This window comes from Myxocyprinus asiaticus, chromosome 33 (genome assembly GCF_019703515.2).
Source record: "Myxocyprinus asiaticus isolate MX2 ecotype Aquarium Trade chromosome 33, UBuf_Myxa_2, whole genome shotgun sequence".
Lineage (NCBI taxonomy): Eukaryota > Metazoa > Chordata > Actinopteri > Cypriniformes > Catostomidae > Myxocyprinus > Myxocyprinus asiaticus.
In genome coordinates this window covers 14,112,992-14,126,952 of record NC_059376.1, presented here as the reverse complement: position 1 = coordinate 14,126,952, position 13,961 = coordinate 14,112,992, and the positions used below count along the sequence as shown (strand labels likewise).

The 13,961-nt window shown below is 36.3% G+C and overlaps 2 protein-coding genes across 2 annotated transcripts in view; one reads left to right on the top strand and one right to left on the bottom strand.

Annotated features, from left to right (window-relative positions):
- The window catches only part of pabpc1l (poly(A) binding protein, cytoplasmic 1-like), a 25,707-nt gene extending 17,496 nt beyond the window's left edge, over positions 1–8,211 (top strand). The window contains exons 13-16 of the mRNA XM_051669865.1: positions 3,190–3,295; positions 4,936–5,066; positions 5,211–5,286; positions 5,424–8,211. Coding sequence (XP_051525825.1) covers positions 3,190–3,295; positions 4,936–5,066; positions 5,211–5,270 — 297 coding nt within the window. The 3' untranslated portion in view covers positions 5,271–5,286; positions 5,424–8,211. The remainder of the gene's footprint in view (positions 1–3,189; positions 3,296–4,935; positions 5,067–5,210; positions 5,287–5,423) is intronic.
- On the bottom strand, positions 8,127–13,961 carry LOC127424555 (L-rhamnose-binding lectin CSL2-like). The gene is made up of 12 exons (XM_051669904.1): positions 13,794–13,961; positions 12,009–12,053; positions 11,496–11,540; positions 11,265–11,394; positions 10,096–10,205; positions 9,952–9,996; positions 9,623–9,758; positions 9,369–9,484; positions 9,024–9,068; positions 8,703–8,841; positions 8,505–8,614; positions 8,127–8,370 (listed from the first exon to the last, which is right to left on the bottom strand). Coding segments are annotated over exons 1-12 (945 nt in total). The 5' UTR covers positions 13,816–13,961; the 3' UTR covers positions 8,127–8,368.

Below are 13,961 nucleotides of genomic sequence, written 5' to 3'. Positions count from 1 at the left end.
CCAAACACCTTAAGTTAAGAACTTTTACACTTTTTCATATTTGCATATTTGTTCTCCACTCGCTTTATGGTTGTTTACTATACCAAGTAAGACACAGAAAACAGAAACATAATCAGAATTTGCCCACTTATTAACAAAAGTAGCAGAAAACTTGGGGAAAAAAACAGCAGAAACGTGTAGTGGTCTCGTCAGGTGCAGCTGTGATAACACTCCGCTTGTTGTATAGCTGACACTGAGGGTGAAAGGTGAGCATGTGATTTTATTCCACCAATGAAACAAAGGTGATCTGAAATACTTTCTGAAACTGTTTTATGGGATCAAAATCCCGTCAATAGTATTGCGGTCACGGATCCAAAAATAATTAAGCGTGAATTAAAAAATAAGCACAAAAATAAAGTGCGGATCAAAAAATAACAAGCATGAATCAAAAATATATAAACGCATTAATATGTGCTGCACAAAAAACAACAGAAAAATTAAAGCAAAGTCATCAGAATTGCAAACAAAATTGTTTTCCTTAGTTATATTACTGTTTTATTTTTGTGCTCTGACAATTTTTTGCTTTTCATTTTTTTACTTTTTTTTTTTGTATGCTTCCGCTGTATTTTTCTTTGCTTTTGTTTCCAAGTTCTGCGCTTGGTTTTCCAAAACTTGTGAGTAGAGTTTCATGTAAATCGGGGGCATTTTGCGTCCCCATTGGTCCACTAGTTCTTGATCAACTGCTCCTCCTCTAGCCAATCATTGGAAGAGGGGAGGTGACGTCACTCCATTGCGACTCCTACTGCTACTGCTTATTATGATATTATTTATGGTTGATAGAGCTGCTGCTTCTTGTGTCCGTTTTGAGTATTTTCTGCTAGCTCAGAAATCAATGTGTTGTTGAAGTAGGCCATTATCATAGTCTGTTAACACATGTATCAAGTCAGATGAATTTAGTTAACAGAGTTTTAGTTTAGGCATTATTTAAGACTTCCTTGTTTGTAGGTTATTGCCTGCATATCTTAAAAAAAAAAAAAAACAAGGGTTGGTGTGGATGTTTGCATGTTTTACTAGCTGTACCAATGTAGTCACGAGTTTAAAACCCAACTTGATCCACTTTTCCATGTTGCTGAATGTGCCATTATGTACTGATCCTACATTTGCATCGTTGGCACGGCTACATGTAGTTTCTTTCCACGATACTGCAGCAAAATCGGAAACAAGTGACTAAGTGTCCCCACGTCAATAAATAATGCAATAAAGTTGACTTGACGTTGGACATTCTTTATTCTCAAATAGTCTCAAATTTAGGGACCGTCTCTAAAGATACAGGCAACATTGGAGCAGACATATCCAAAACATTTACAAACATTTCCATAACATAAGAGTATACAACTTCAATAACATTAGAAGCAAATGACTTACAGGCATACAGCCAACTCCAAAGTGTGCATGTAGGTGTCGGCAATAATGCACACCTTTTAGATTTTTGATATAATGAAAAAAAAGGTCTAATTATATGTAAGCATTTCTATATTCATCAGTATTGTAATAGGCCTTTGTGTCAATTATTATCTTAAGTCAGGAAATACTTGTTTGTATGTTGCTTTGCAGGCTCTTTTTGCCTCACCCAAACAATAGTATTCTATTACATTTACACAGATACATCAACTTTATATACTGTAAACACCTCTGTTTCCTAGAGCTGGCAGAAAATACTCAAAACAGACACAAGCAGTGTATCTAGTAACCACAAATAATCTAGTTATATTCAATTATCTGTGATTGTCCAGGATTTGCCAACTGACAGTTATCCATCTTCATCTACCATCCTGCGATTGAGCAGTAGCCATCGGAGTCGCATTGGCGTGACGGCACCTCCCCTCTTCGAATGATTGGCTAGAGGAGCTGTCAATCTAGTGGACCAATGGGGATTCAAAATGCCCCCTGATTTACATGAAACTCTACTCAAGTTTTGGAAAACCAACCGCAGAACTTGGAGACAAAAGCAAAGAAAAATACCACGTAAGATCCCAAAAAAATGAAAATGAGCAAAATTGTCAGAGCACAATATACAGTAATATAACCAAGGAAAACATGATTTTGTTTGCAATTCAGATGACTTTGCTTAATTTCTGTTGTTTTTTTTTTTTTGCAGCATGTTTTAAATGTTTATATATTTTTGATCTGCGCTTATTATTTTTATCTGCGCGTATTTTTTTTTATTTTTATTCATGCTTATTATGTTGATCTGCATGTATTTATTTTTATTTATTTATTTTTTTTATCCTTATTTTTTTTATTCATGCTTTTGATTCGCACTTATTTTTGGATCCGTGGCAGCAATACTTTTGACGGGATTTTGATCCCATACTGTTTCTCCAGTGGCTATTGAGAAGGTGGTCTGAAATTATTTTACCACTATCCAATTAAAAGAGAGTGGTCAGCATGCATTTCTCCGGCAGCCAATTAAAAGAAAGCGGTCTGAAATTATTTCTCCAGCAGCCAATGATTCGAAGGCGGTCTGAAATCATCTACCACTTCATCCGAGGATCGATTTCACATAGGCGCAAGGATGACGAGCAAATTCGTGAGGAGTTCTTCATTTTTATTTATTTTTTATTAGTTAAACTGGATTAATTTATTTGGATAAAAAAAAAAAAAAGTATATAGAAAGTGCCCCAAAATGTGTAGTTATCCCAGACTTGGTGAACTGATATTGTGCCAGTTCCCCATGATGCCACAGATGATTAGCAAAATGCCCTTAAAAATTTACTTTGTGCCTGGTGTAATAAGGCCGATATGTTGTATGTTTTATAGAGCCTTTTGTTGTAATATTTTGAGGGTCTAGTCAGGGGCGCATTAGTGCGTAGGCTTTTACACAGGCTGAAGCCCAAAGGCCCCCAACTCCCAGGGTGGCCTCAGTCGCAGCATCCACCACCCTGTTCTCTCCCATCAACATTTGCGGGAGGAGTGCATCTAAACGTGTCCAGCAGGAGATGTGAAATCCGTCCGTGTAGTACATTCATAGAATAACAGTCCATCATCGCCAATAAACAGTTGTTCTCTATTTTAAGTGATAAACTTATCACAACTTCATAAAATATAAATTCAGTTTTAGATGATTGAAATGTGATGGCTTGATGCTTGGGATCATGTAAGTAGTGGGATGGCCCAGGAATTATAACATGGGGTCTTTTCTTTTTTTAGGTGACTCAGCAGAATATAGAGCCAGCGGTTCATGCCAGGGGTCAGGAGCCCTTTACTGCCTCAGTGCTGGCCGCTGCACCCTTGAAAGAGCAGAAACAGCTACTGGGTATTGCACACACATCTACACACTCCGATGCGCGGACACACACACAGAAATGCAATATATTTCTATAGATCTATATACATCTTTTCCTGTCAAAATGCATTTAGTTCCTCCTCAGAAAAGGAAACTGTTTCCAAAAAAAATATTCCACAGTATAAGAGAGAAATACATTAAAATAGTAACAATTCAAGTAATATTAAACATTTCCCAAAGTCTAAGTGGGAGGTTGACTATAACTAATCCCATTGCAATGGGCATAACATTTCTTAAACTTGCATCCTCCATAATATTAATCGTGGCCATTCACTTTGCTACAGTAATCATGAAGTCGCATTCACATGATTTCCGCTGTTTTGAGCTCCACATGAAAAATGCCTGCAGAACACGCCTTGTTTTTCTTTTAGCGCTGGCTCTGCGCATGTAAATTATATCTCATCTGAATAATATGGTAAGACAGAAGCGCAACACAGCGGCAGGGAAATGCTGATGCTTCACTCCATGAGACACGTGAATGCAATTTTCACAGGTCCTGTCTGGGTTTGTTTTGTACAAGAAATGCGGTTATAGGGTAAACACAAGCGTTAACATGTATATTACGACAGCTCTAATTTAAACTAAAATATTCCTCTCAACAGCATCTGTGGTCTGATGTTGATTACAGAACAAAAAATTATTTAGAATCATCAGTTTTTAAAGAAAGGAAAACCTGTTTACAATAATGCATTTATAGTTAAAACATAGAATATTCCTTTTAAAGGGTTAGTTCACCCAAAAATTTAAATTATCATATACCTACCCTCATGCCATCCCAGATGTTTATGACTTTCTTCTGAGAATACAAATAAAGATATAAATTTTTTTTTTTTTTTTTTTTTTTGAAGATTATCTCTGCTGTGTTGGTCCTCACACAATGCAAGTGAATGATGACCAACACTTTGAAGGTCCAAAAGGGACATAAAGGCAGCAAAAAAGTAATCCAGTGGTTAAATCCTGAAGCGATATGATAGGTGTGGGTGAGAAACAGATCAATATTTAAGTCGTGTTTTTTTGTTTTTTTTTACTAAAAATCTACATTCACTTCCATATTCTGAATACCAGAATGTGGAAGTGACTTTCAAATTCAAACACCTGCTGGTGGGGCTGGTCAAAGGTGGAGATTGATAGTAAAAAAGGACTTAAATATTGATCTGTTTCTCACACACACCAATATTGCTTCAGAAGATATGGATTGAACCATTAGAGCCATATGGATTACTTTAATGCTGCCTTTATTTCCTTTTTGGGCCTTCTGAGTTCTGGTTACCATTCACTTGTATTGTATGGGCCTACAGAGCTGAGATATTCTTCATTTGTGTTCTGCAGACTAGAGAAAGTCAGAAGGTCAAGTAAATGATGAGAGAATTTTCATTTTTAGGTGATCTATCCCTTTAAACATCTGAATCCCTCAGGCTTCAGGGATTCCTTTGCTGCTGTAGGAAAGTCATTAAAGTGTGCCGACATTAAGTGGACATAATCCAATTTGCCACTCTGCACAAATTGATAATGCCTTGGTGATTTGAAGAGGGTTTGACACTATTTGTATGCATATTACATGACCTGTTTCATACTGTGTAAAAAATTATTTTTAAAATTGTGTGCTACAGGTGAGCGCCTGTACCCTTTTATCCAGGCCTTGCATCCTACTCTTGCGGGGAAGATCACAGGCATGCTGCTTGAGATTGACAACTCTGAGTTACTGCACATGCTCGAGTCTCCAGAGTCCCTGCACTCGAAGGTTAGACCACCGACGACAATAATTCAAATTGTGCATTGCTACCAAATAAATCAATTCTGTGATGATCAAAGGAAGATCATGAGTAAAGATCCAGTATCAGACATCGGTTTCTGTTAGACCAGTGTATTTATCTGGGCTCTTTAGGTTGAAGAGGCAGTAGCAGTGCTGCAGGCTCATCAAGCCAAGGAATTGACGACAAAGTGAGAGAGCTCTAAGGCAGGTACACCTACTGTACAAGCAAACACCTTTTCTCTTTTGGCCCAGTGTGTATACAAATAACAAATAATCGCACATGTTGACTGCACAAGTTATTGTTACACGTTAATCTTTAACTTTTTTTTTTTCTCTTTACCGCAGACATGCACACTGAGGTTTTGAAGAATGGGGAAAAAGAAAAATGGTTAAACAGCACTTTGGAATCATGTTATTTAATGCAGTTTTGACAGTTCAAATGCCCATTTGCTCTCCACAATGTTGAGTTTATTCTGATTTTGTTTATAAAAAGGAAAAAGGGGAAAAAAGAAAAAAAAGGGGAAAAAAGAAAAGGACAAAAAATGAAAATTAAATATTTTTTGAAATTTATGTGCAATAAATATCCCTGATGGACATGCAAATTACATTTCTGACTGTTATTATAATCATGACTTTATATTGATATTATAATTATGAATAATAATATAAATATTGTATGATCAGGCAAATAACAATGCCCTGGCTGCCACAGAAGTGTTTCGAGAAATTGTTTTACACTGCCATTTATTTCACTGGTCGAAAAACCATACGCTCGTAACATCACCCTTTTTTACTTTGCGTTTTACTGATTAGTCATGATTGATCATTGCGGAACAAAAAATACTAAGCACGTCTTGATAAAAAGCTAGTTGCAGAAGCGGCGGGAAAAATGTGAGAATAATTAAGCAGCCTAATTATTAAAAAATGGTATAAAAAGTGTCATTCATGTCTTTCCCTCATTAAGTGCGTGTAAAATGGTTATGTTGGACTCAACTGACAGAAGGTTGCCTACACAGTTATGTCACTTTTATAGCTTCGTCTGAAAATGGAAAATACTGCCTTCAGAGACAAGTGAAGATGAAAAAAGTTGCCTTTCAGACTGTTCTGAGATCAGTTTCCTTAAATTCCATTCATGTGCCTGGGTAGCTCAGCGAGTATTGACGCTGACTACCACCCCTGGAATCGTCAGTTCGAATCCAGGGTGTGCTGAGTGACTCCAGCCAGGTCTCCTAAGCAACCAAATTGGCCCAGTTGCTAGGGAGGGTATAGTCACATGGGGTAACCTCCTCGTGCCTGCGATTAGTGGTTCTCACTCTCAGTGGGGCATGTGGTAAGTTGTACGTGGATTGCGTAGAGTAGCATGAGCCTCCACATGCGGAGTCTCCGGTATCAGGCACAACGAGCCACGTGATAAGATGCGCGGATTGACTGTCTCAGAAGTGGCGGCAACTGAGACTTGTCCTCTGCCACTCGGATTGAGGCGAGTAACCGCACCACCACAAGGACCCACTAAGTAGTAGGAATTGGGCATCCCAAATTGGGGAGAAAAGGGGATAACATTTATTTTTTTTAAATTATATTCATACAAAACCGCTGTTGTTGGTTAGGATCATTGATCATGACATCATATCAGGAAAGCCACTGCGCCGCTATATTGCTATAGACTTTATTCACAGTAGTGCCATGTTTGTTTTTTAATGGGAATGACAACGAGGCTGTGAGGGATAGTTTACTATCTCTTCAGTGGCACGAATGGTATAGAGCTGTTTAAAGCTCCTAGATCACATCTGATTTTAGACAACTCATGTTGCCTGGAGTTCTTTGTATACTGAATGTTCTTGGACAGATATTTTATCAATGTTTTGTCTGCAGAACAATCCAAAAACACTTTAAACTGCAGTACAGCCCATTGAAGAGACTGTAAATCTATCCCTCACAGCCTCATTGTCATTCCCATTAAAAATCAAAGATGGTGCTAGTGTGAATAATGTCTATGCCCAAACATTCCAATGTCCCAGTTGACTTTATAGGAAATCATCTCATTTCAGCGAATAAACTTTAGTCATTCAATCACCGATTTTTATATCTGAAATCTGCATGTACATCCCTACAATGCATATGTCCTATACATGTAATTATTTAAAGTTGGGAATTTTTCCTGTTTCCTGAAAGCCCGAGCGAGTTATGCACTGTATATCAAACCGTTTCCACCACTAAGAAACTTCAGTGGCGAACAGATCAGCTGAATGTAAATAAGTTCACTGAAACTGAGGCAAGATACAAACAGACTTTTTCAGACTTATTGTGATAATTGAAGTGTTTAGAGTTACTTGTTTTTATTAAAAAAGTGCCTTATTCTCCTGGTCACTTGAATAAAGTGCACGCTCTATCACATGCGCAGAGAGGGAGACACGCAAAGCTGGTTCAGATTGAACTGATACGCTAGATTTGCAAACGAACACGTATTTATGACATGTATCCATGTATGACTACAGAGAGCACTTCAGTATGAAAACAAGCAAATTCTGGTCATTTAAGGCGATTTCCAAATACCGATAAACTTTTTTTTTTACCTTTTCGTGGGTAATGACGTATTGTCACCCTAATCAAGCAGATATTACAGCTTTTCCTACTTGCATTACAAATTGTGGACAGTTTTGCCTCTTCCTTTGGTGATTGTTGTACTGAACTGATAGACTGAACTCTGGGGCAGGTGGATGCTCGGACATCACGATCAGCATACATCTCCCTCGTAAAGAATGCTATCCATAACGAGCAAATTAAACATGATTGTCACTAGAGGGCGAAATTCAACTGTCGGATCCGCAGGTTGGAGATGGTGAAATGGGGGTGTTTTTGCCTGTCAGTCATTGCTGCTCAGAGTTCAGGCATACCAAGATGGCCGCTCAAACTTTTTGTTCTCCCTTATTTACCTATGTATTCTCTTTTTATTTTATTTTCCCTCAATACGTTTGTAATTTTCTTCACTGTAGCAAATTTCTTGTTTGTCTCTCTGTATGTATAAATGCAACAAAAAAAAAGTTCAAATATTTTCAAAGAATTTATTGCAGTGAGAAAAAAAAGATACATTTTATAAGCCATAACTTTTTTTTTTGTTTGTTTTTTTTTTTTATGTCCAAAGACATTAACACAGATTTAGATTTGGCTAATTCACTTTAATCTCATGTCTACCAATCAAGAGCACAGAGGAAGTGGAGGAGAGGTTGATGGAGAATTGGAGAGACCAAAATCCACAAAATCACAGCCTGATGTTAAAATCAGTTGCCGTATTCTGCAAAATATTAAAGTCATCATCATCAACACAGTAATACACTATCAGCAATCTAGACTAATGATTTCACGAGTAGAAATAAACGAGAACAAATGAGTGAGCAATGTTCTTTGTTCTTTGACAGTAATACTCACAGACAGCCGCACAGGAGTATGTGATGTACAGGTACTTGAATGTGCCATAACATGGATCCGAAAAGACATCATTGGAGGCTTGTATAGAGCAGCTATCTTTGTCTTCACATCTACACCATAAAAAAGTCAATTAATGAATGAAACCTTAGCAAACGGGGTGAATTACTCAAGACAAGTTTTTTGCTTGTACAAACTGACCTCTCAGCAACTATTGCCAGTGAATTTGCTGCGTAGCAGTCCATTTTGACAAGTTGATTTGCAGGTCGTCCAGCAGAGCATGTGCTGTTGTCATTTCGGCCATAGTTAGCGCTGTGAATGTGAATACGAGTCCCTTCCTCTGAGAACAACAATTCAACTTTTTACATTAGACATCTCTTGCATTTGATATCTACTGAATGCAAAAAAGAAGTGATATACTATGATTTTATTTAACCTTTTTCAAAAGCAGAAATACCAGAAATTTTGACATTATTTTTCTTATGAAATTAAAAACAAAAAGTAACAAAACAGAATACACACCACATCTCAGCATCTTATTCTGGTGTTCACAGATCAGAACTGAACCTACAGAAAACAGATGTTTTAAAGAAATTCTAAAAAGTAAATGTTGAATCTTAAATACTGTTCGCATGTCTTTAAAAGCATCTCTGGTGGCAACTGTGGTTTATTAAGGTTCTTTGCTTGCACGCATGTGAGAAATAACAAACCAAACATGTATTTTAAGCTTTCACTTGTGTTGTATTGTGCTTGTTACATTAACTATTGTGCAGTTCTTGTTTTTAGAATCAAATAAATCACAACATCATAAACACACTGCCTGGATAATTAATGAATTTGATGGCAGACTGGTTAATGAATACTCACGGATTGCAGGTGGGAGGCAAAAATAGGAAACTGTGAGGTACTTGTATGTGCCAAAGCAGGGATCTGTAAAGACTGTATGTGTTGCAAACACCTCACAACTTCTCTGCCCATTGCATCTTTACATGTAAAAAAATAAAAATAAAAAATTGTTACATTAGCCATTGTTAAAGATAATGGGGTACAGCAAAATGAAACCTGCTGCAATGAGTTCACAGGTTAGCATGAACATGAACAAGGAAATGTATCTGAACCACCTTTTAGCAACAGGAGACAGTGCATTTGGAGAATAGCAGTTGGTGTTTTGGGTCTGATTAGATGGACGTCCTTCAGAGCAGGTGATTTTGTCAGTACGTCCATAGTTTGCAGTATTTATCTGAATTCTACCATATTCTACATGGAGACAAAAAAATTACGTCATTTTACAACCAATAATAAATGTACGCCATCTTATCTCTTGGACAACCCTGTTGGTTTGATCACAGTTTGAATTAGAATTAGTTATTACATAACATTTCCTCACTGGGTACAATAGATACGGTGTGGATGAAATTAGCTTAATCTTGGGAAATATTTCAGAACTTACCACAGTATAAGTAACTGTATCCTTCATTACATGCGACACTTGTTTCTGTAAAAAGAGGACAGTGACAGGCATGCATAGAGGTAGACATTTACAATGAACAGGATACAGCCAAAAGGGGAAGGAAGAGAGAGAGAGAGAGCTCACTTGCTGGGATGCAAGTGTAGTTTGTTGTGAGGTACTTGTAGGTTCCAATACAAGGATCTTTTGCAGTGAGTCCTTGAGTGTTTATCTCACACTCTCTCAGTCCATCACACCTGTTTAAGGACAAAGACAAAAGTGCCTGGACTGGATGCTTGAAAAAGACCAACAAGTTGCATTAACAGTTTCTTCTCTTTATGAAAGCCTAGTCGCACGTATCCAGACCTTTGACTAAACGGCAAAAGATCTGGTCTGTATATGTAGCTTATTCTGCAGAACCGCCCACTTAGACAGGAAGAGAAGTCTATCACACTGAGATCGACCACTGGGGAAAAAATTATTTAAATGTTGCATCTAGTTTAGTACCGCAAACAACTGTAGAAAACTCACATGGAAAAATTGCAGAAAAAGTGTAGAGTACAGTACAGTACAAAAAATAAGCACAGACTTTTTTACAGACATGGAAAACAAAGCAGAATATACCAACTGCTGTGTATACCAAGTGGTGACTTTCTTTGCCATTTTGTTTCTGGGGGGGAAAAAAATACTTACTGAAATTACCTATCAGCCTCAATATGTGTCACTAATTTTACATTTAATTGAAATATAATCCATAATATATATTTCACTGGATGAATACAGGCACATACGTACATAATGTGTAAATCCGTCAAATGTTTGATCAGTGGTGCCAGAGTATGTTCACTTTGTCTGCTGTGAATCAGATTGGCCCTACATAACCTTAATTCTTTGGAGGAACTTATATGTCTTGTGAGCACCCGGAGGCCACCCAAAAACAAACACATTCAGACAGTAGTATTACTGTGCAAAGTAAATACACCCATATAACACTCAAATAATGATATACTGTATATAATGTTATTGTTACTGTAATGAACTATGATCATGTGTAATATGTGTAACACAAGCACTGTTATGCAAATGGTTACATAATTGATCATTTTGACCTTTGGAAAAATAAAGAAACAAAATTGGCTTTTTAGAGCCAGTCCACAGGATAGTCAATTTATAAAGTAAGATAACCATTGAAGTAACAGGGTCATAATTTTATACTTGCTATGAAAAACTATGTAATGGGGAACAGATATGTTGTATTATATACAATATAGTGTGTTAGATAATATATAGTTATATAATTTAAAGAAGCTCTTTACCACTTAGAGATGATAGAGATGTCCATGGAACACTTAATATTTGATGTCTCATTTGTGTTTCGACCAACGCTACAAATTTGGCTACTTGTGCGGCCAAAAGTTGCTGACTGTACACTGATCACACCAGCATCTGAATATAACAAAAGCATAAATCAGAGTAAGGGTTATTTTGACTATTAATTAGTTTTGTGTTGTTATTGTTACTGGGTCTTTGAAAAACCAACATCTTACAGCATTGTAGACGCTGGACATCACCATCACACGCAATTGCTGTCTCTGGAAAGTAAAAGACTTAAGCTTTAAGGGATTATTTGTCATTTGTAGCAAGGTGACATTAAACTATACAAGGACAGCGCAACTGTGCAAAATACTGGGCAATTCTTTGGATCTTTTTTTTATTTTATTTTTTTTGGTACTTTTAGATTATTTGAAAAAAAAAAACCAGATTAAATTGTTGTAGGAAAGGCTAAAATAATAGGAAGGGAAATTACAAATGAATAAATTAATGAATCAATCTAAGCTAATCTAGCCTTGAACAAAACTAATGAACCATATAAAAAAGCAACAGGTTTTATATCCCTCCTGCACACACCTATTTATAGTAAGTTACTGCATCACATTTTATAGTTTTGTTTGTAATTTTACTCATAATAACAGTAAGCCTTTCAGCCAGAAAATGTTACACAGTAAATGTGTTCAGGATTCTTTGCATGTCAAATCAGTTTGGTTGAATAAATGTAGTACCTGCAGTGTCTGCAGATATCAGCACACTGGAGTTTAGAAGTAGCACTGAAAGAGAACAGCAAATGACAGTTCTTTTGAATGCCTGTGAAACGTAAATATTAACCATTTGCAAAATTCTGAATCCACAATTTTCAAACAGAAAAAAAAAAATTGAACTATCCATTAGTGTTCAATGTGAGCATTGTTCTTTCTTCTTCTTCTTCTTCTTTAAAAAAAAAACTTACCTGTAAGTAGTATAATATTAAGAGAGAACATGGTGATGCTGGAAGCTGTTGCTGTCAAAGCTGGAAATGTAACTTCTGATTCTGGAATCATTTGAGTTGATCCATATTTATATAGTTTGGTATCTGATCTTTCAATCAAATAAAAATCCAGGTAGTTGGAAAACAGGTTTGGAATGCACCTTTTTCCCCCCTCAAATGTTTACTCATTTAAGAGAATATATATACTTATGAAGACATGACTTTGCACAAAACTGCCATGGCCTTGTGCAAACACTGTCCTGAAAAAGCAATTTCATTCTACTAAATTCTGATAAAACAGAGGTAATAATTATTGAACAATTAAAAAAAAAACGAATTAGATGCTAAAACATAATATGTGTCTCGATGGACGTACTGTTATGTCATCTTCTATAGTTAAAGACCTGGGGTTGAGGCTTGACAGTCATTTGTCAGTTGAAAATCACATTTCTAGTATTTCAAGAACAGCATTCATCTACAATATGGAATTTACAGATATGGATGCGTGCAATCTCGATAATTGTGGAGACCGTGGAGCTTGTCGAGAGTAAAATTAACTAAAATACTAGGGACAAATCATGTGTTGTACATGCCATCCCTTCCCATCCCATTAGTGCTATAGATATCAGAGTTTTAGGCCTTGTGGGAGTGCACTCAAAAAATAGATTTTGTTTAATTTGTTCAGATGAGCGAATTATCCCTCCTATTTTCTTAAACTGCACCCTCCTTTTGTCCTTTGGGTCATTTTTGACCAGTATTGAAACCAATCCAAATGCATAAATTCTTGATAGTGTACAACACTACTAAAGGCCCCCTTAACGAAAATCTGTGTATAATGATAGGTGGAAAATGCTACATTCCAAATATTAATAGACTAACATAATTTTGAAAGAATTAAAAAAAGAAAAAATGAGAAAAAAAACTTGCACACACTGGCAAAGGATGTCTCAGTTTACATTGATTTCAATCACTTTGGGCATTTAATATTGTCTCAACTATATTAAAACAATTTCTGACTTAATTCTGCTTAAGAAAATCAAAAGTGTTAATTTTAGAGTTACAATTTTAGTACATGCCTATTTCACAAATTAATCTCTATTGTCTTTTTTTCAGCAGTCAAAATAGGCCCACTTTGCACGTCCATTGCAACAAATCCATTCCTTCCAACTAATGTCAAACTATTTGCTGCAGAGTTGGAAGGAAAGTAGTTTTGATTTCTTTCGAAGACTAATTAATGGAAGTAAATGGGTCAAATATTTGGAGGGTTTAAAGGCAGAAATGTGAAGCTTATCATTTTATCAGTGCACTTACATTATTTCTTCTGTAAAAACTAGTACTTTATTTGAGCTCTAAAGTTTTTTAAATCATATTTTTTGCACCGGACTGCTAAATTATCAGGATTACAGGGTTTACAATGTTACATCGTCATAGCAACAAATTTGTAAAATTGGATATAACTTTACACAGAAAAGGTTAAGGAGTGATTTTATCAAAAGTGAAAAGGAAAAAGAAACAAATAACAAGAAAAGAATGGCTGTCATACCAACACAAAGCAGACGATTCATGTTTACTTGCAAGAATAATCAAAAGTGAAGAGCCTCCTGAATTGATCTGTGCTGCAAAATCAATAGGTTTTTCTCAATTCTAAGAATGCAGAGAACAGACTTGTGTTCTTATGAAGACCAGTCTTGCCAAACTACCTTGGAAGAAC